The sequence below is a fragment of the Nymphalis io genome, chromosome 25 (genome assembly GCF_905147045.1).
Source record: "Nymphalis io chromosome 25, ilAglIoxx1.1, whole genome shotgun sequence".
In the NCBI taxonomy this organism is placed as follows: domain Eukaryota; kingdom Metazoa; phylum Arthropoda; class Insecta; order Lepidoptera; family Nymphalidae; genus Nymphalis; species Nymphalis io.
The window spans coordinates 1,453,336-1,471,282 of NC_065912.1; the positions used below are offsets into that span (position 1 = coordinate 1,453,336).

Consider the following 17,947-nt stretch of genomic DNA (forward strand, 5'->3'; position numbering starts at 1 on the left):
TGGTTTGTTATGAATTTATTATACGGCTTTCATTTAGATTTAGCTTATAACAATCAAGTAAAAATACTGTGAAAAGAAACAATGTGGGTGCGTTATTTCATTCGCGATTTTTTGTGATAAAGGTGGATTTGGCTTGCAAAACATCGTTTAAAAAAAAGTAACACGTAAATGTTTCACTGGCTGTCCACAATCAAATCACTGCAAATCCAGAAAAAAAATATTTCTCAGTTATTTTCATTATCGCATAATTTCCATGATCTGGACGTTTGTGTTTTTGCTCGTTGCATGACGCTGCTCATAAATATTTAATAGTTATTATGGTTAGTCTGATGTAGCAAACCCATCTAGATGGTTGGTCGCGTAACTTGATATGAAAACAAATAATTATATTCATATCAAATCAATTTAGTATTACATACATAATATATACGTTCAATAATATATTATGTAAAATGTTAAAATGTTCATTTTTTTTTTTTTTTATTATATTTGTACGTCCACAGACGTGTCTTGCGTGGCTTTAGTGCATACTTTTTATTTATATTAAAAGGCTCCATCACAGTGAGTTTTAGGATTATGAATTGGTGGAAATATGGTACTCATATGCAATACAAGTATGAGATATTAAATAGACGTTGTGGAATTCAATTATATATTCAATTATTAAAGTGAAATAATTATTGGTGCACCTTCAGGGTATAATCTACTTGTACGCGGTGAAGCAGTCAAGCGGCATACCGTTGGTCGTCATGACCAAATGGTATGACTCTCTTATGGCGTCAATCCCCACTCCGGCGCCACTCTCTGCTCTCTTGTGTATGCGTGGTGCGTGTATACATCGTTACTTTATAAAATACTTATATTTATTTAACTTATGTATTAATTTTTGATGATTTAATAATTTCTATTCTATCTATGTTTCACATCTGCGCGTTATATGACGTTTTTTATTCTATACTAAAATATGTTGCAGCCATCTTCCAACAAATTACATCAGTCAAGTTTAAAAGACCTTTTTGAAATAATACATATGTGCCAACTTTGATTACATAGGTCCACCTGTTCGAAGTCAATCAATCTTAAGCAGATCTATATTTATATTATATACAACCCGTCTGTGAGGGGCAAAGTGTAGGTACCTTAATACATTTCTGTACCCTTGATTTTACGAAATTTTTGGTAGACATGAAAGCGTAATACATAAATAAACAAAGTCACTGTCGTATTAATAATCTTAGTAAAGATAACATTTTATTTATTGAATTAAAAACCTATTTTACTGGTGGTAGAGCTTTGTGCAAGCTCGTGGGTAGATACCACTCTTTCATCAGATATTCTACCGCAAAACAGCAGTACTTGTTATTTTTGTGTTCCGGTTTGAAGGGTGTGTGAGCCAGTGTAATTACAGGCATAAGGGACATAAAATCTTAGTTCCCAAGGTTGGTGGCGCATTGGCTATATAAGCGATGGTTGACATTTCTTACAATGCCAATGTCTAAGGGCGTTTGGTGACCACTTACCATCAGGTGGCCCATATGCTCGTCCGCCTTCCTATTCTATAAAAAAAAGCCTAAAATTGAAATCCACTCATAAGTATTATAATATTTAATAGCTAATAATGAATTATAAACCAAAATAAAATACAGATGTATTTTTATCGCAAACGTAATTTAATAGCTTGTGGTTAATGTTGTAGTGAATTTACGATATTGCCTTTAATATTTTGTGCGGTTGATTTGTATTATATACAATCATTTAACGATTCATTGAATAAAAAATGGCAACACCATTATCCAATCAAATCGAATTAAAACAGTGTATTAAATTTTAATGAAAGACAGTTGGTATCGTAGGGTGTGCTGTATTTAAGTAATACACGAAAAACTGACTTTTCAATTATACTAGTCAGTTGAAAACACACTTTTCCATAAATTTTATGGTTTTTTTTAATGACTGTTGTTGTGTTGGAAGCTATTAGACTCATTTAACTTATCGTTGTTTTTTTTTATATCTATGCATAAAAATACTTACATTACCCAAAAAATATTTTTAATATTTAATACATTTTTCTTTCATTAAAGTTATATATTAAATACTATTACTATATTTTAATCAAATATTAATTTCTTTGATTGGTTAAAAAGAATTTTACACGTAAAAAAAATTTTTAAAACTAAAAAATTATACATCTTTGATGATACATCTTTTAGGAATTTTTAACAATAACGCTAAAATAGACAAGAGTGCGATTTCAAACTTTGCTTTCATCTAAATTATTAAGTATGTAATACACCAACCGTCGATCACGTGATGAATCGAACACGTAGTTAATTTCGATATAACTTGATCCTTTTATTTTATAAAAAAAAAAAAACTTTTCTACAAACGTTATCGACAATCTTGCGCGACTTTGTCTCGACCCGATACATGTTATTACCAATGATTGTTATTTTTATCAACAGGCATACAACTAGACTTACTGCTAATTAATTTCATAACATTTTTCTCGTCAGACAGTATGTAATTATTATCTCTATCGAAAGTGAGGCCATGAATATTTTTCATATCTAATACTCTCTCTAGTCCTTCCTTTTTAATTATATATAAACCTAAATTGGAACAAATGTACAAGTTTTCTTCAAAATCTTCAACTATTTGCCTCACTGATATTAAATCGTTAACCATTTCAACGTTATTGACGCCATTATACATTTTATACAAACCAGTCTTATTGGAATAATATATGTCATTATTATTATTAATATGAAAATGATCAATTTCAATATCATTAAACTCCTTAACAGATACAAATTTTTCATCAATTTCCATGTACAGTCTTTGTTCAGGATAACTTATGTAGAATAGATTTTTTCTATAGAATAGTGACCAAATATTAGCACCACTTTCTTTATAAAAATCAGCTAATTTCGTCAGCATATTATATTTATAGATCCCTTCGCTGCCTCCTAAATAAATTTCATCGCTGGCTTGGTTTATTGCAACAGCACAGCCACCTCTGATACCAACAATATTTTGGTAATCACGAGAATCTAAATTGTAATAAGCTAATTGAAAATCAACATCTGTATACGTTTCCGGTTGTGTGTAACTGAAGAACAATGTATTTGTTGCTTTATGTATATTCAAATTATAAGGTCTTCCTAGTTCAGATATAAGAATTTCTCTGTCGTACCAATTTTCTCCGATCTTCAAACGGTCACATGACTTGTTTGGAATACAAAACGTCGAAGTTATTAGAACAACTAATAGTCGGATCTTCATATCTGAAAAAAAAGGTTGAAATTAAATTAAGATTGAAAATAAAAAAAATTAGTGTAAGATTTTGGAATTGTCGAGTAAATCATGAATCAATAGAAATATAACACACGTCGATCTGAGCAAAAAAAAATTGATAATGACTTGTTATCTGGAGAAGAAACACTTATATAATAAACAGTAATTACTCAGTACAGTAACAGTAACAGCCTGTTAATATCCCACTGCTGGGCTAAGGCCTCCTCTCCCTTTTGAGGAGAAGGTTTGGAGCTTATTCCATTAGCTGCTCCAATGCGGTTTATCCTCATCATTGTACAGTTTTTACTCGACTTTTTAATCATAAATTGAATTTTGATGTCATAAGTGTCGTATAAAAGTATCTTTTAAATATTGACTTTGAAATAAAACCTTTGGTTATTCATTAAGTCTAGATTTACAAGAAAATTGAAAGTAAAAAATGTTTTATACAAGCAAAAAAAAATACATATATTGCAATAAAATTATTTTCATTGAAAAATTGTATCAATAGTATTATTTGATTTCAACAAAATATTCTTATATACAACGCAAATCAATTCAAGTCAAATACATACAGAATTTTTAGTTTGGCAAGGATACGAAAACGTGTGGCATGCAGCCAATTTTTTTTTCTCATTTTTGGAATAAAATTCGGTACAAAATAGAGTAGCTATTTTATTTCTTCGGCTTTCAAAAGTTTTCAATTCTTTCATTATACTTAAAGCTAAAGCAGTATATTTTAGAGGTTACTTATATTTCCATCTTCCTTCAACGCAAATCTTATCTTACTCCGAAGCACATACTTTTCAATTTGAGCAATATCTTCAAATTAAGTGCTAAGAAAATAGAGTCCTAGAGATAAATTGCATTTGAAGACATTGCATTATGTCATGAAATATTTTACAACGGGACAACTTTAAAAATATATTTTTTTATAAAATATATATGTTTTTGTGACTTGTTTTTAATTGAGATGTCATGTAATATTTTACAACGGGACAACTTTAAAAATATATTTTTTTTAAAAATATATATATTTTTTGTGACTTGTTTTTAATTGAGTCATTTAACCAATCATATGATCACAGCTATATTCGTTTTTTAAATACGCGAAAAGTGACATAAAATTTATGGCCAATGAATTAGCGATTACTATATGCAAGAAATGATTCGTTTTACTTGATTGTTTTAGAAGCGTAATTCAGTAGTAACTGCGGACTGCTACATACGAATCATAAAGCTACGGATAACTGATTGTAATGTCAGTTTACATATACAACAGACAGAGAATACAATATAGAACATATCAACGCCAGATGAGATAACGACGAATTTACTGATTTGAATAGATATCAATGTACTAAAACATTTATAAGTAAAATTATATTTAATTACATAAAACATACCTGTAAACACATTGACAATTCACTGCAGGATATAATAATTTTATGAAATAATTTTACATGCGAATTAAACCGTAAAATTAATTCACTTTCAGCCGATTGAAATGATACAATACGCTACAATTTGTGACACAAAATAAAACATTCATTGTATTCGCGTTCAGTGTTATAACCGACAATTTGTTTTAATTCTACTTCATAACAATTGTCATGCAAATTGATATAATTATTTTTGTTAACTAGCTTCTGCGTGTGGCTTCGTATTCACATATCTTGTACGATTTTTTAAAGTCAAAGAACCTAAGTCATTTCTACACCTAACATGCTATTTAAATATAACCATTGCCTCCTGACTGCCTAGTCTACTGGTCTAGTGGCTAGATATAAGGCCGCTGACCGTGAGGTCCTGGGTTCAATTTCCAATTAAAGTTATTGGATTTTTCTATCAGAAAATTCTCAGTAGCAGCCAGGGGTCTGGAAGTTGGAAGTATGAACACTCCCGTGCCTCGGAAAGCATGTAAAGCCTTTGGTCCTGCGCCTGAACTCTTTTCAGTCGTGTCGGATTGCCGTCCCATCGGATTATGAGGGCTAGGAAAGAGAGATATTACCATTACTGCAACTCGTATTTTGCATAGCTTAATCTATGCGTAATACTGAACTCAATTCATAGATATATTAATAACATGTCGTGATATTCTACTATTAGTATAAGATCGTATCGTGTACATAGAAGTATACGGTGTTTTATTTATAATAATGCACACGCATATATATTATGTGGTTCTCCAGGGAACAATTAAAATAAATGGAAGCGCTTAAATATAATAGAGCACGCTTAACATATTGAACTCAGTTCTATGTGACGACACAATTTTGTCTCTCGTATTACAACTCTTAAATTATAAGTAAAGCAAGTAGCAGTTATTATCAATCAAAAAAGCCTTTTCCATTTTTTTTCTAAACAACAAAATCTTACTTAAAATACTGTCTAAAAATAAATTCAACAAAAATCCTAATAATTTCTGCGCCAGTACTAAGTATAATAAGATTCCAATGATTTAATTTGCTTTGAAAAATCAAAAATAGAATATTTTCCGAATTCAAAATATTATTAAAAGTATTCGCAAAGCTTCTTCTATGAGGAAATTATTAGTGGAAATAAAAATATCAGGTTTAATTTTAACTTTATTAGTTCATTCGTGCAAAAAAAAAACAAATACTCACTATTACGTTTTTAATGAATATTTATATAGAAGTTATTTAAATTTCTTCAAAAGCGTTTTCATTTTTATTCGGCGAAACAACACCTATACATGCGATACTATTATTACTAGGAAGAAGTCTATATATAGTATATTTATCAGAATAAATTACACGATCGTGTTCATCGAAAGTCATGCCAAATACATTTTCTATTTCCGCCAACTGCTTAATTCTCGTATAGGGTTTATCTTCAACATAAATTCCATTAGTACCACATATATAAATATCACCATAGCTATCATCAGCGATTTGCCTCACAGCTATATCGTCATCCAATACTGTAGTACTTCTAGTGATCTTATCAACTTTATAAAGAGCTGTTTTATTTGAGAAATATATATCTTGCTGTCTTGTAACGAAGAAATTGTCAATTTCAATATTGACAGCTTCAGCAACCTTGACGAATTTGTCATCGATGTAAACGTGTAGCTTTTGCGTTGGGTAATCGATGTAGTAAAAATTATTTCGTATGAATAAACCCCATATAGACTTTCCTTCTTCGGCGAAAAATTCCGCAGATTTTGTCAAAAAATTATACTTGTATATACCATCGTGCCCACCGAAATATATATCGTCGTTACCAGGATCATACGCAATAGCATATCCACCAGGAATTCCTTTAACATCTTTGTATACTCTCTTATTTAAATCGTAAGCCATTATTTTAAAATCAACTTCCGTACCTTTATGAATCGTATGACTAAAAAAGAGGGTACCAGAATATTTATGTACGACCAAATTGTATGGCCTTCCAAGGTTTTCCATCAATACTTCTCGATCATAATAAACTTGACCAAAGACAAGGCCATTGCACGAAATCTCGTCTCCGTCAACGTAGTGTCCCATCGTAACACAAAACATGAACAAATGGAATAATAGCATTTTATCTCATTTAATTTTCTTTAGTATCAGTTGAGTACGTCGCAAGGAATATTTCGTTGAGATCTTTGTTTTTATTTCGTCTTACGAAATTACAACTATGAGATGAATTTTTTGCGTCCGTTTTGCTGTCTTCTTAATCAGAATTTCATCTAGGTACGATCTAAAAAAATATTAATCAAAATAAACCATAATAGCGTCCATTTATTTTGGTTTAACGTACAAACACACAAACCATGTTTCACATAATATGTTACATATTTCGTTAACCACTTTGCACTAAGCAACTAACACTAAAATAATTCTTTCCCAATTTTGATTACTTGATATATATATATATGTAATCTTAATTCAAAATAAATTTTAAAAATTTACTTCAACAAATATATAAAAAGAATCACTTACATTTTTATTAAGATTTATGAACAAATTTATTTTTTTAATCTTACATTTGATAAAGATAATCCTCTACTTGTAATAAATCATGCGAACGTGTAGTAAGCTACCGATGAGATCACGCTGCATTCATGAGTTGTTTACAGAATAAACAAACAAATGGAATCATATGGATATAATGTTTGTAAATACTTTGTTATATTAAATATATTAGTATTGCATTGTTGTTCTAGTGGCTATCTAATAAGGCTGATCTGAACGTCCTAGGTTCGAATGTTGAGTCAAGCGTTTAAATTCTTTTTGGATCTGGCTATCAGTTTGTTTTAAATCATATCTTTGTATAAGTATACTCTTTTATGTAAGAAGAGGTAAACGACCAGGAAGCTCAGCTGATGGAAAGTGACTACCACAGTCCATGAACATCCGCAACACCAGAGGACATTCAAGTGCATTGAACGAGTAAGCTTTTTTCTTGAATTTTTCTATGTCATTTCTTTTTGGAAATGGAAATATAAATCGCCGACAAGAGCTGGTTCCACAGAGCGGTTGTGCGAGAAAGGGAATTCTTCAAAAATCGCGCTGTTTTAGATTCCCAGACAGCTTCCTTACTATAAACTGACCATAAGGAATTATGGCATAGATTGGACGAGCGAATGGGCCACCTGGTAAGTTAGTGTCACCAACGCCCATAAACATTGGCACAGTAAAAAAATAACGCCCATAATCTTCGTGCCTATAATTACTGGCTTACTTATTATTTACAATTTTGCGGTAGAATATCTGATGAGTGGGTGGTACCTCCCCAGATGAGCTTGCACAAAGCGCTACTAGTAAATCTATCAAACATCTTGGAATTTGCATTTAATATGTTACACTCCTCCTAGCTCAAATCCTAGTCGCATTTTAAGTCACAGTCAACATTTTAACCTTCCACTTAAGTGGTTTTTTATTGCACACTTACTATTACGAAAACAATCATAGCATAAACCAGACATGGTAATCAGTAAAAAGATTTTCCTTTCATAAGTAAATTATAAGATTTTGTTTCAAAACAGAATATATACACAATATTTACGTGAGTGAACTAGTAACACGAATTACAAAGAAGCTTAAAATTTAAATGTGAAACGTAACATTCCCACAAGGCCAGTGTTGTTAATGATTTGGTTAGTTAACTTTTCGCTAATTTATTCAAGAAAATAATATCCGTGCTTGTAAATTAAAACATACATATAAGTTGGCGCTCTCGTACAAGAGGAGCGGAAATATTTTGGGTTAATAATTATTACCTTTCACCTGATTCGTTATTTTTCTAAATATGTATATCTTAAGCAGATATGTGTGAAATTTGTATTTGTGAAATAGTCATATTATTTACTATGATTATCAAAAAAACACAATCTTAATATTTAATTGTATATATTTAATCAGCAATAAAAAACAAAAAAAAAATAAAGCATTTACGACTCTATGGCCCTAATCCCTAGATATATTTATAAGATTCTAAGCTGATTCTAAAACTAAATAACCGTTCATCTTCCGCTAATGTTTGAAGTATTATACAGAATTGATACACGCTCCCCGCTCTGCTAGTCGCTCCTCTCAACAACCTAACAACACCGCTATTCAACATATCACATTAATTGACCTCTGTAACGCTTTGATAAAACTTCCACGAGCTAACCGAAACGCTAATTTAATAACGAATGCAAAGGTTATTTCGTCTGTCTAGTTTTCATGTTGGACGACGTTGGATTCGTAAATGCGTTAAAATTAAACCTTTAGAAAATATAAATTGTTTACCGAGAACGTCGGATAATATTTAAATATTTCAGTCGACATTAAATATATATTATTCATATATATATTATAGCTCTGTTTTTTTTTTTTTTTATAGAATAGGAAGGTGGACGAGCATATGGGCCACCTGATGGTAAGTGGTCACCAAACGCTCTTAGACATTGGCATTGTAAGAAATGTCAACCATCGCTTATAGCCAATGCGCCACCAACCTTGGGAACTAAGATTTTATGTCCCTTGTGCCTGTAATTACACTGGCTCACTCACCCTTCAAACCGGAACACAACAATATCAAGTATTGCTGTTTTGCGGTAGAATATCTGATGAGTGGGTGGTACCTACCCAGACGAGCTTGCACAAAGCCCTACCACTAGTATTTTCTTTGTTGTTGTTATATTTGTATGTATGTATATTTTTTATTATCAATTACCGCCTTCACGAATTTCTGCTTAGCCTAAAGGTTGACTAATAAGTAACTACTAAGTAGAATGCCTTTAGGCAATAAGTCCGCCTTTTGTCCTACTACACAATGTATGGTGGTCAAAAAAGTATTTAAATAAAAATAAATAAATATTTTTTTTATTTTATATATTTATTATATTATTTAGGTTAAGTCCGGCAACGAGCCTTCGGGTGTTGTAGGTGTCCATGGGCAGTGGTAGTCACTTTCCCTCAAGTGAGCCTGCTCGTTTGCCCCCTCTGACAAAAAAAAGATAGATCTGGCTAATGAGTCACCTGATGGTATATGATCACCAATAGTGGAAATATCAGTATGATTATTTATTTTAATATTGCAAAATATCTAATCCTTATCGTGGTTACACGTAATTATAATAAGTGATGCTTATTAAATAATTTTATATTTTCTATAAATATTTTCAGCAAAAGGAAAGACTTCCTCGAGAATAAGAGAAGCCTCTTGATGAGATGGGGGCTTAATCCACCCGCTGCTTTAATGCGCTGGAAAAACATCTGGCTGGTTCTCTCACGGCGTTTACCTTTACTAATTAAAATCAAATAAAAAAGATACGTTTATTGACATTTTTCACGACTCACTACCTCTTTTTCGCAAAAAATTAACGCTGGGAGCTTTATTGTGATTGTGATATCTTTACTGTTGTGTTTTGTTTGTTATATTCTACTTAATATTAGAACTTTGTAAATTACGGTATTACAAAGTTATTATCTCTAAAAATCTTATATTATCATTGTTTGTAATTATTGTTAGTTATTTTTATTTTTTTTACTTCATTTTTTATATTTTTTTATTTTTTTGCTAATTGTTTGAATGTCAAATAATTAATAAGCGTGTTATATTGCAGTCTGTAGTATTTATTAAATAGAGTATTGTTAAAAAAATTGTTATTGGAGGCTAACGTAAATATTAATGCTGTATATACCTATTAAGTGTTTGAAATTGTATCTGTCATTTTATCGTATTCTTGTTTTAAGTGCCATATTTCAAATACTGTGGTGTATCGATTAAATAAATAAATAAATAAATAAATACGTTAATTTAAAAAAATCAACAAAATTATTTAATTATTCTGTCCTGTCAACAAGTACTAAAATCATGTTTTTTATTATCTACTCACGAGTAGGTTTGTATTGAGAGGCTTCCCTTCATTCCAAAGGGGGGTATAGCCTGGGCTTGCCCGACCTCTAGGCCGATGCCTTGTAGGCCTAGGCATACATCCGGAATTGATTGACTAATATGCCTTATTTATTAATAACTAGCTACCCGCACTGCCTTCACACAAATAGAACAATTTACATTAAAGGATAAACATTCAAACAAAAAAACCTTGTTTTATTTAGCCTAGGACTTGCGTTCTTCAAATTCGGACGAATAGTTTAGAAACGCATTGAAGACGAACATACAAACTATATATATTATAAGAGAATTAATAAATAAAAAATAATGTTTGTGATTCTCTTATATCATTTCAAACATTTATACAAAGAAAGTCACTCATATACATTTTTATATGCTAAGCGATGTTTTTATTTAAATATGTTAATTTAAAGATAATACAATGTCTGCGAACATTTCGCGAGTTTGTATCAAACGTTACACGCAGATCTTGACAAACGGAAATTAAGGGTATAAAAGGACAAAAAGATAATTCTCTGAGTCATTTAGTTTTATTATTCTGCGTTTATTTTAATATAATATCCCTTTGAACGTTATAGAAATAATGTTATCAAAAAATATATATTATACATAAATATAAAACGACTCTAATAACAATAAGAAACTATACTTAGGTATATGATAATAATCATAGCAATTGATCCATATACATACAAGTAATTTATTGAAGTCGGTTAAACATGAAACGTTTTATTAAAGTGCTTTTATATGTAAGCAGTTATACATATATTTGTAAGGGATATTAATGGTTTTTACGTAACATAATTTACTATATATATTTAGCATCCAGAAGTGAAAGTTTTAATAAAAACCTCAAATTGGTCTTTTTAAAAAATAGAACATTAGACCATACAAATTGATGTAAATGACTGTCAATTACTCTTAAAAATCCAAATAACACGATTGAACACATTCAACAAATCACAAATCTCAAATGACTTAATTACTTTACCTAAAAAAAATGGTGCTTTTAAATTAGCGCGCGTCTTTTTTTTAACAAAACTGTTGTATGGATCAAGGAATTTACCTAACTATAATTTATAAAAAAAAAACTTAAAAACTAACCCGACTACGAATAAAAATCACGCGCTGAAATGTACCAAATATATACTTACCAATATATTATTGTCTGAAATATTTATCTAGCGTTCAGTTACCAGTTTCCGCCCTGATTGACTGATTCCGCCTGTGAGTGACAGAGGAGGTATCCTGTGTCCTTTTCTGTACCCCTAATGACGTTTATGCGATTCAATCATTTAAGAAGTAGACTATATGACAATAAATACTGTCAGTCTTAGCTATGCTACAACCCTTTATTATAAACCCCACTTTCATTCCATGAAAAAGAAACAATCACTATATATTATTATTGTATTATAAAAGTAGGAAACTTTGGAACGCCGCGTTGTCTGTGTGACCGCGATAAGCTCAATAAGTACTGAACGGATTTTCATACGGTTTTCACCAATAGACGGAGTGATTCATAACGAAAGTTTATCTGTATAATTCATTAAAGTTTAGTGTAAGCTGGCTGAAATATTGTTGAACGTGTTGATACCGACTGGGAACTTTACTTGCGTGCGCGACGTAAGCTAATATAGTATGTATTACAATACAAATGGTTTAATGTAGACCCATATATTACCCGTGCAAAGCCGGAACTAATAGCTAGTAATATAAAAATCGATGTTGTAAGAAACAAAGCATTATAATAGTATAGATAGGAAAATAATTTCTTAGTAATATTCAAAGATTCTGTGACAGTCACGATCATTTACTTTCACCATTGTTCGTTTTAACGATCTATTGGTTTTCTAATAATGTATCATTCTTAAGTTCCATTTATTATATATTAGAATTACAATGGGAACTTTTATGTTTTTTTTTTTTTTATAGAATAGGAAGGTGGACAAGCATTTGGGCCACCTGATGGTAAGTGGTCACCAAACGCCCTTAGACATTGGCATTGTAAGAAATGTCAACCATCGCTTATAGCCAATGCGCCACCAACCTTGGGAACTAAGATTTTATGTCCCTTGTGCCTGTAATTACACTGGCTCACTCACCCTTCAAACCGGAACACAACAATATCAAGTATTGCTGTTTTGCGGTAGAATATCTGATGAGTGGGTGGTACCTACCCAGACGGGCTTGCACAAAGCCCTACCACCAGTGACATTAAAACTAATATTATTTATTTAAATTTATTACTGATTACGAGTAAAATTAAACTTTCTTAGAGTAGGTTGAAGTTTCAGGACTCTCTTAGGCTTAATATTATGTTTGTGTGTGTATATTTTTTACCACGTGCTTAATGTGGCTTGTACGATTTCACACGTAACACTTACATTTATTTATAATATGATGGTAATGGGGCTCATGTACCACCAAGATGATAAATGTAGATGGTAAGTGTACTAATTAAATAGTGGCAACTACAATTAGTTATCTATTTTGCACTCACCTAAGCTTCATTAGGTGTATCTATGAATTTGACAGTGAACAAAGAGTAAAAATATAAAAAAATATATATATAAATAATAATCATTTGACAAATATTAAATTAGATTAATATATCTTAGATGACACTTATAATAATTTAAAATAATTAATTAATGAAATATTTTTAAAATTGTAACTCCTTTGCTATCGGTACGTAACAGTAGAATCGAAATTCGGAACCGGTAGCAGTGCTTCCGGATTCAAAAGCTCTACAACTCTATTTGAATAAAAATAATTTGAATTTATATGACAAACTTATTTGTCGAGTCAACAAGAAAGCCAAGAGCGCCGGCTCGCTTACACATCAACTTGGCCTCGTAACGGGGCAATGGTAGTATTTTAGGTACTTTGCCCCGATTACGGTTTAAATGAGGATTTTAATTTGGATGGACCGGCACCGTCCATAGACATTGTCGCTCCAAGAAATAATCACTACTTATTGCCAATGCGTCACCAGCTTTGGAAAGATGTTATATCCCTTTTGCCTGTAATTACTAGGCTAGGTCACCCTGCCAACCGGAACACAACAATGAGAGGATGTTACCTACTTAGACAGGCTTACACAAGGCCCTACCATTTTATTGGCACGCCTCGGGCTTAAGACCGACGTATGGCTTAACGGCAAACGTTATTCACACACACTCTTCAGCCGTCTTACCCTCTTTCATCGCTTTCTACTCACTCGTGTGTGCGTGAACGTTTTTTTATAATAGTATATAACTACTATTATAAAAAAAACGTTCTTATTTTAACAACAATGTCTAATCCTCGCAGGGGATCTTAATGTGAACAAGTGTGCGTGCAAATACAGAAGCACACACGCCCATTCCCAACACCATTCTTTCACACTAATAACCGGATGTGACGCAATCCGATACAAACGGAGAGAGATCAAATGCAGGAATAAAGTACTAACTAATACTAATAATTTCTTGACAGGAAAACCAAACTATTGTTCTGGAAACCCAGGGTCTTAGGGTCCATATTCTTTTAAACTAGCAGCATGACTAAGAGGTTAATCGCATTTTAATAATTTATACTAATATTATAATAAATTTTCTCTGTCAGTCTAATGCTAGCCGTGAAATCACTGCACCAGTTCTGTTAAAATTTAGTATAAGGCTACTATTTTTGATACCTAATATCAGTCCATCTCTAAACACGCGAAGCCGTGGGTTAAAATTAGTTATCAATACATATTCAATCGTTCGCCCTAACTGACTATCAACTTACAATTAAAATAAATGATTATTTAAAGCTAAAATATAGTATAGGTTTATTTTATAAGGTCTAAGGCCTCTGCTGAGAAAGGATTTTTGAAAATTTAAACTTTAAGATGGAGAAACGTGAGCAGTATCCTTGTATGAGTTTTACCCGTACAAAAACGGGTTGATTAGCTAGTAACATATATGGTATACCATTTATTGTCACTAGAAGGCTGTTTTCATAACAAAAATACGCATTGTGCGCACACATAACAAACGAAAACTTTCCTATGCCAAAAATTATAAAATAATTCAGCTGAACAAAGAAAGTCCTCTAATGGACGTGAAACTTGTCGACATTCAAAACGCATTACGAACACTCGTCCACTACTCTACACGAGTACTTTTTACACCCTAATTCGAAGCCTCTCACGTCAAAAACAGATTCGACTCAACAAAACGATAATTTAGCATAATAAAGCCGGTCCACTCGGAGACACTAAAAAGGGTACACATTGCAAAGTACTTAACTAAAACGCTATGGAAATTCCTATACTAATATCCGGTCCCTTTTTGTTGGTCTCTCGTGTAAAATAGGTTGAGAACGTGTGAATTGACAAAGGTGTAAGGAATTTGGAAGTGGTGTTTGGAGAGTGATTTCTTTTAACGTTAAATGTTTATTGGCGAAACGTTACTTCAATAGCAATCTTTTCTTTCATTGGTCTAGTTGCTAGCTTCTAAAGCATCAAATCCCAAAGCCCTGCGGTTAAACCCAGGGTTGGGTAGCAGCTTGTAGTCTACAAGTTGGAAGTGCATACGTAAAGTCATTCGTTATTCATTAATGTCTGATTTCCCGTCCCATTGACTTATGAGAGTGAGAGAATAGAGAGTGCACTTTTGTTTGCGCACACAATTGTTCTTATAATATATCTCTTGCAGGTAAATAGCCTCCCTTGAGAATTGCCGCCGTAACCGAAATCAGTCTGACCATCATTGCTGGGCTCAAAGTAGACCGCTTCCCAGTCCACCGGGCTGAGTTCAAATACGAAGAATAAACTAACTATTTTAAATAGAAATACAATGGATATTTATTCTAATAATCTAATTCTAAATTTGAAATAACTATAACATATATAATATACCCGGGCAACCAAGCTTCGCTCATCTCTAATAGTTAGTTATTTATTAATAATTAAGTTTTTTTTTTCAGGAAATGCGTTTATATAGATAAACATAAAAGCAAAACCATAACTAATTATAAAAAATGAGCCCAATCGTTAAGAGCCGTTTCCGAGATACATAAAACATATGTATAAATGTACAAGAATTGCTTATTAAATATATTTTTTTTTATTGAATAGAGGTAGGCGGACCAGCATATGGGCCTCCTGATGGTAAGTGGCATTGTAAGAAATATTAACCATCTCTTGCATCGCCAATGCGCCATCAACCTTGGGAACTAAAATGTTATGTCCCTTGTGCCTGTGATTACACTGACTCACTAACCCTTAAATCCAGAACACAACAATACCAAATACTGCTGTTTAGCGGTAGAATATCTGATGAGTGGGTGGTACCTACCCAGATGAGCTTGCACAAAGAAAAATTTATTATTATAAAATAAAATAACAACAACGAACGTGTGACATTAATAACCTTTACAATTGCTTTTTAAATTATTACATCCACGATTTTTTTAAGACAACAATTATATTAATATTAGTAGCAATATTGCTCACTTAATATTATTAACTATGTGAACAAAACCATTGATTTATGAGTCCGGCGCTCCTCGGGTAAGCACTCCAGCTTCCAATGGCTTAGGGATAATGTACCGAATCATAATTCATAATTAATCTTGTCAAATACAAGAACAATCGTGTTCAAATTGAAAGTTTCACTGAATATAGCAAAACAAGCAAACAGAGCGATTATAATAATATCCTGGGACATTTTTCACACACGGCCATCTGATCCCAAATTAAGCTGGTATAGTTTACAGAGCGTTTACTATAGAAACCAGACAACTGATATACTACATATACTATTTTCTTTTGTAAATATATACTTAAATAGATAATTACACCCAGACTTAGGACAATAGACATGTTTATGCACACAAATATCTGTCCTGGGTGGGAATCGAACCCACAACCTTCGGCGTGAAAGGCAAGCATCCATCGACCACGCAAACCGGCTGTAACTCGACTCGAGTGCATACAGTCGTTTATGATCAACAAATGCCAAAATTGGTACTTTGGAAGGTATTCCAAATAGTTTTACTTTTTCATATTTTTTACCAATTCCATGTTGGTCTTTTACAGTGTGAATTTTATGTTTTTTAATTATACCTGTATGTGTGTATGATTGAAATCATATCCTCGTTTCTCATAATACTTGAGAACAAATTCAATTTATTCCGATTTGATTTGATGCCCACCTGACTAATTTTTACCACTATGACTACGGTGATCATTAATAACGCAAACTATATCGAGAGGCAATTGAATTAAAAAAGATTCAAATAAAAAATTCACAAGCCAACGAATTCCCAAATATACAAGTTTATGTCAAAAAACGTTTCCAGCAGTTTTATATATCTTTAACGGAATGTTTGTTGAAGTGGGTTGGGTCAGAAAAATCCTGACAATGAATACGAATAAACCGCTGTTTGTAAAGCGTCAAGGCTCCGGTAAATTTGAATATACATTTGTTTTAAGATAAAAAAAATCAACTTCTCTTATAGAACCGATTGTCGTTCAAACAGAAATGCTATGAATAAGTTTTGAACTCCAAATATATTTGCTTCTAGATTTATTTATTTAATGCTATATTGCATAACATACTCGTACATATATTTTGTATAAAAAACGAGTTTATTAATAAAGATGCTCTCTACCAGCTGACATAAAAAGTACACGATGAAACGAAGATACTATTTTATGATATTATGTTATGGACTAGTGGTTAGAACGGGTGAATTTCAACCGATTATCGTGGGTTCAAACCCAAACGAGCACCACTGAATTTTCATGAAATTCAGTGGTGCTTGGAAAACATCGTGAGGAAACCTGCATGTGTCTAATTTCATTGAAATTCTACCACATGTGTATTCTACCAACCTGCATTGGAGCAGCGTGGTGGAATAAGCTTCAAACATTCTCTTCAATAGGGAATTGCACTCACTTCACTGCTGGACTATGTTAAGGTGCACCCATTTGGGTGGATGCTCTCACCACTCGTAACAGAATTCTTCTGCGGAGGCCGCAAAGAGTCATAGTCAGAACGGCAGCGACACTTTTCACGAGCGATCCGCCCTGGGAACTCCAGGCGGAGGTGCTTGCAGAAGTGCACCCGTTCTGGGTGGAAACGAGGTCAAGCGGCGTCCGTCCAGGGTCGGCGGAGGTTGAGCAAATCAGGGCCCTAGCCCAGCGAGCCTTGATTCGCAGGTGGGAAGAGGACCTGAGGTCCCCCTCGGCAGGCCTAGTGACAGTGGAGGTGGTCCGCCCCCACTTGAGTCGCTGGGTGGAACGGAGTTACGGCACGCTCAC

At 32.6% G+C, this 17,947-nt stretch overlaps 2 protein-coding genes across 3 annotated transcripts in view; one reads left to right on the forward strand and one right to left on the reverse strand.

The window, feature by feature from the left end:
• The window catches only part of LOC126778144 (alpha-2Db adrenergic receptor-like), a 352,074-nt gene that overhangs the window by 300,087 nt on the left and 34,040 nt on the right, over nucleotides 1-17,947 (forward strand). The gene's annotated exons all lie outside the window — the stretch shown is intronic.
• On the reverse strand, nucleotides 5,938-8,370 carry LOC126778249 (ommochrome-binding protein-like). Of its 2 annotated transcripts, none has more exons than XM_050501737.1 (2): nucleotides 8,197-8,370; nucleotides 5,938-7,002 (listed from the first exon to the last, which is right to left on the reverse strand). In XM_050501737.1, the coding sequence occupies exon 2, from the start codon at nucleotides 6,840-6,842 to the stop codon at nucleotides 5,958-5,960; it is 885 nt and encodes a 294-aa protein (XP_050357694.1). In that variant the 5' UTR covers nucleotides 6,843-7,002; nucleotides 8,197-8,370; the 3' UTR covers nucleotides 5,938-5,957. The 2 variants fall into 2 exon arrangements, with proteins under 2 accessions (XP_050357694.1, XP_050357693.1); XM_050501736.1 differs by having other exon boundaries at nucleotides 7,245-8,370.

What these genes read in the sequence shown, in the direction of transcription:
- LOC126778249 (XM_050501737.1), bottom strand. Translation starts at nt 6,842, where the DNA reads ATGCTATTATTCCATTTGTTCATGTTTTGTGTTACGATGGGACACTAC.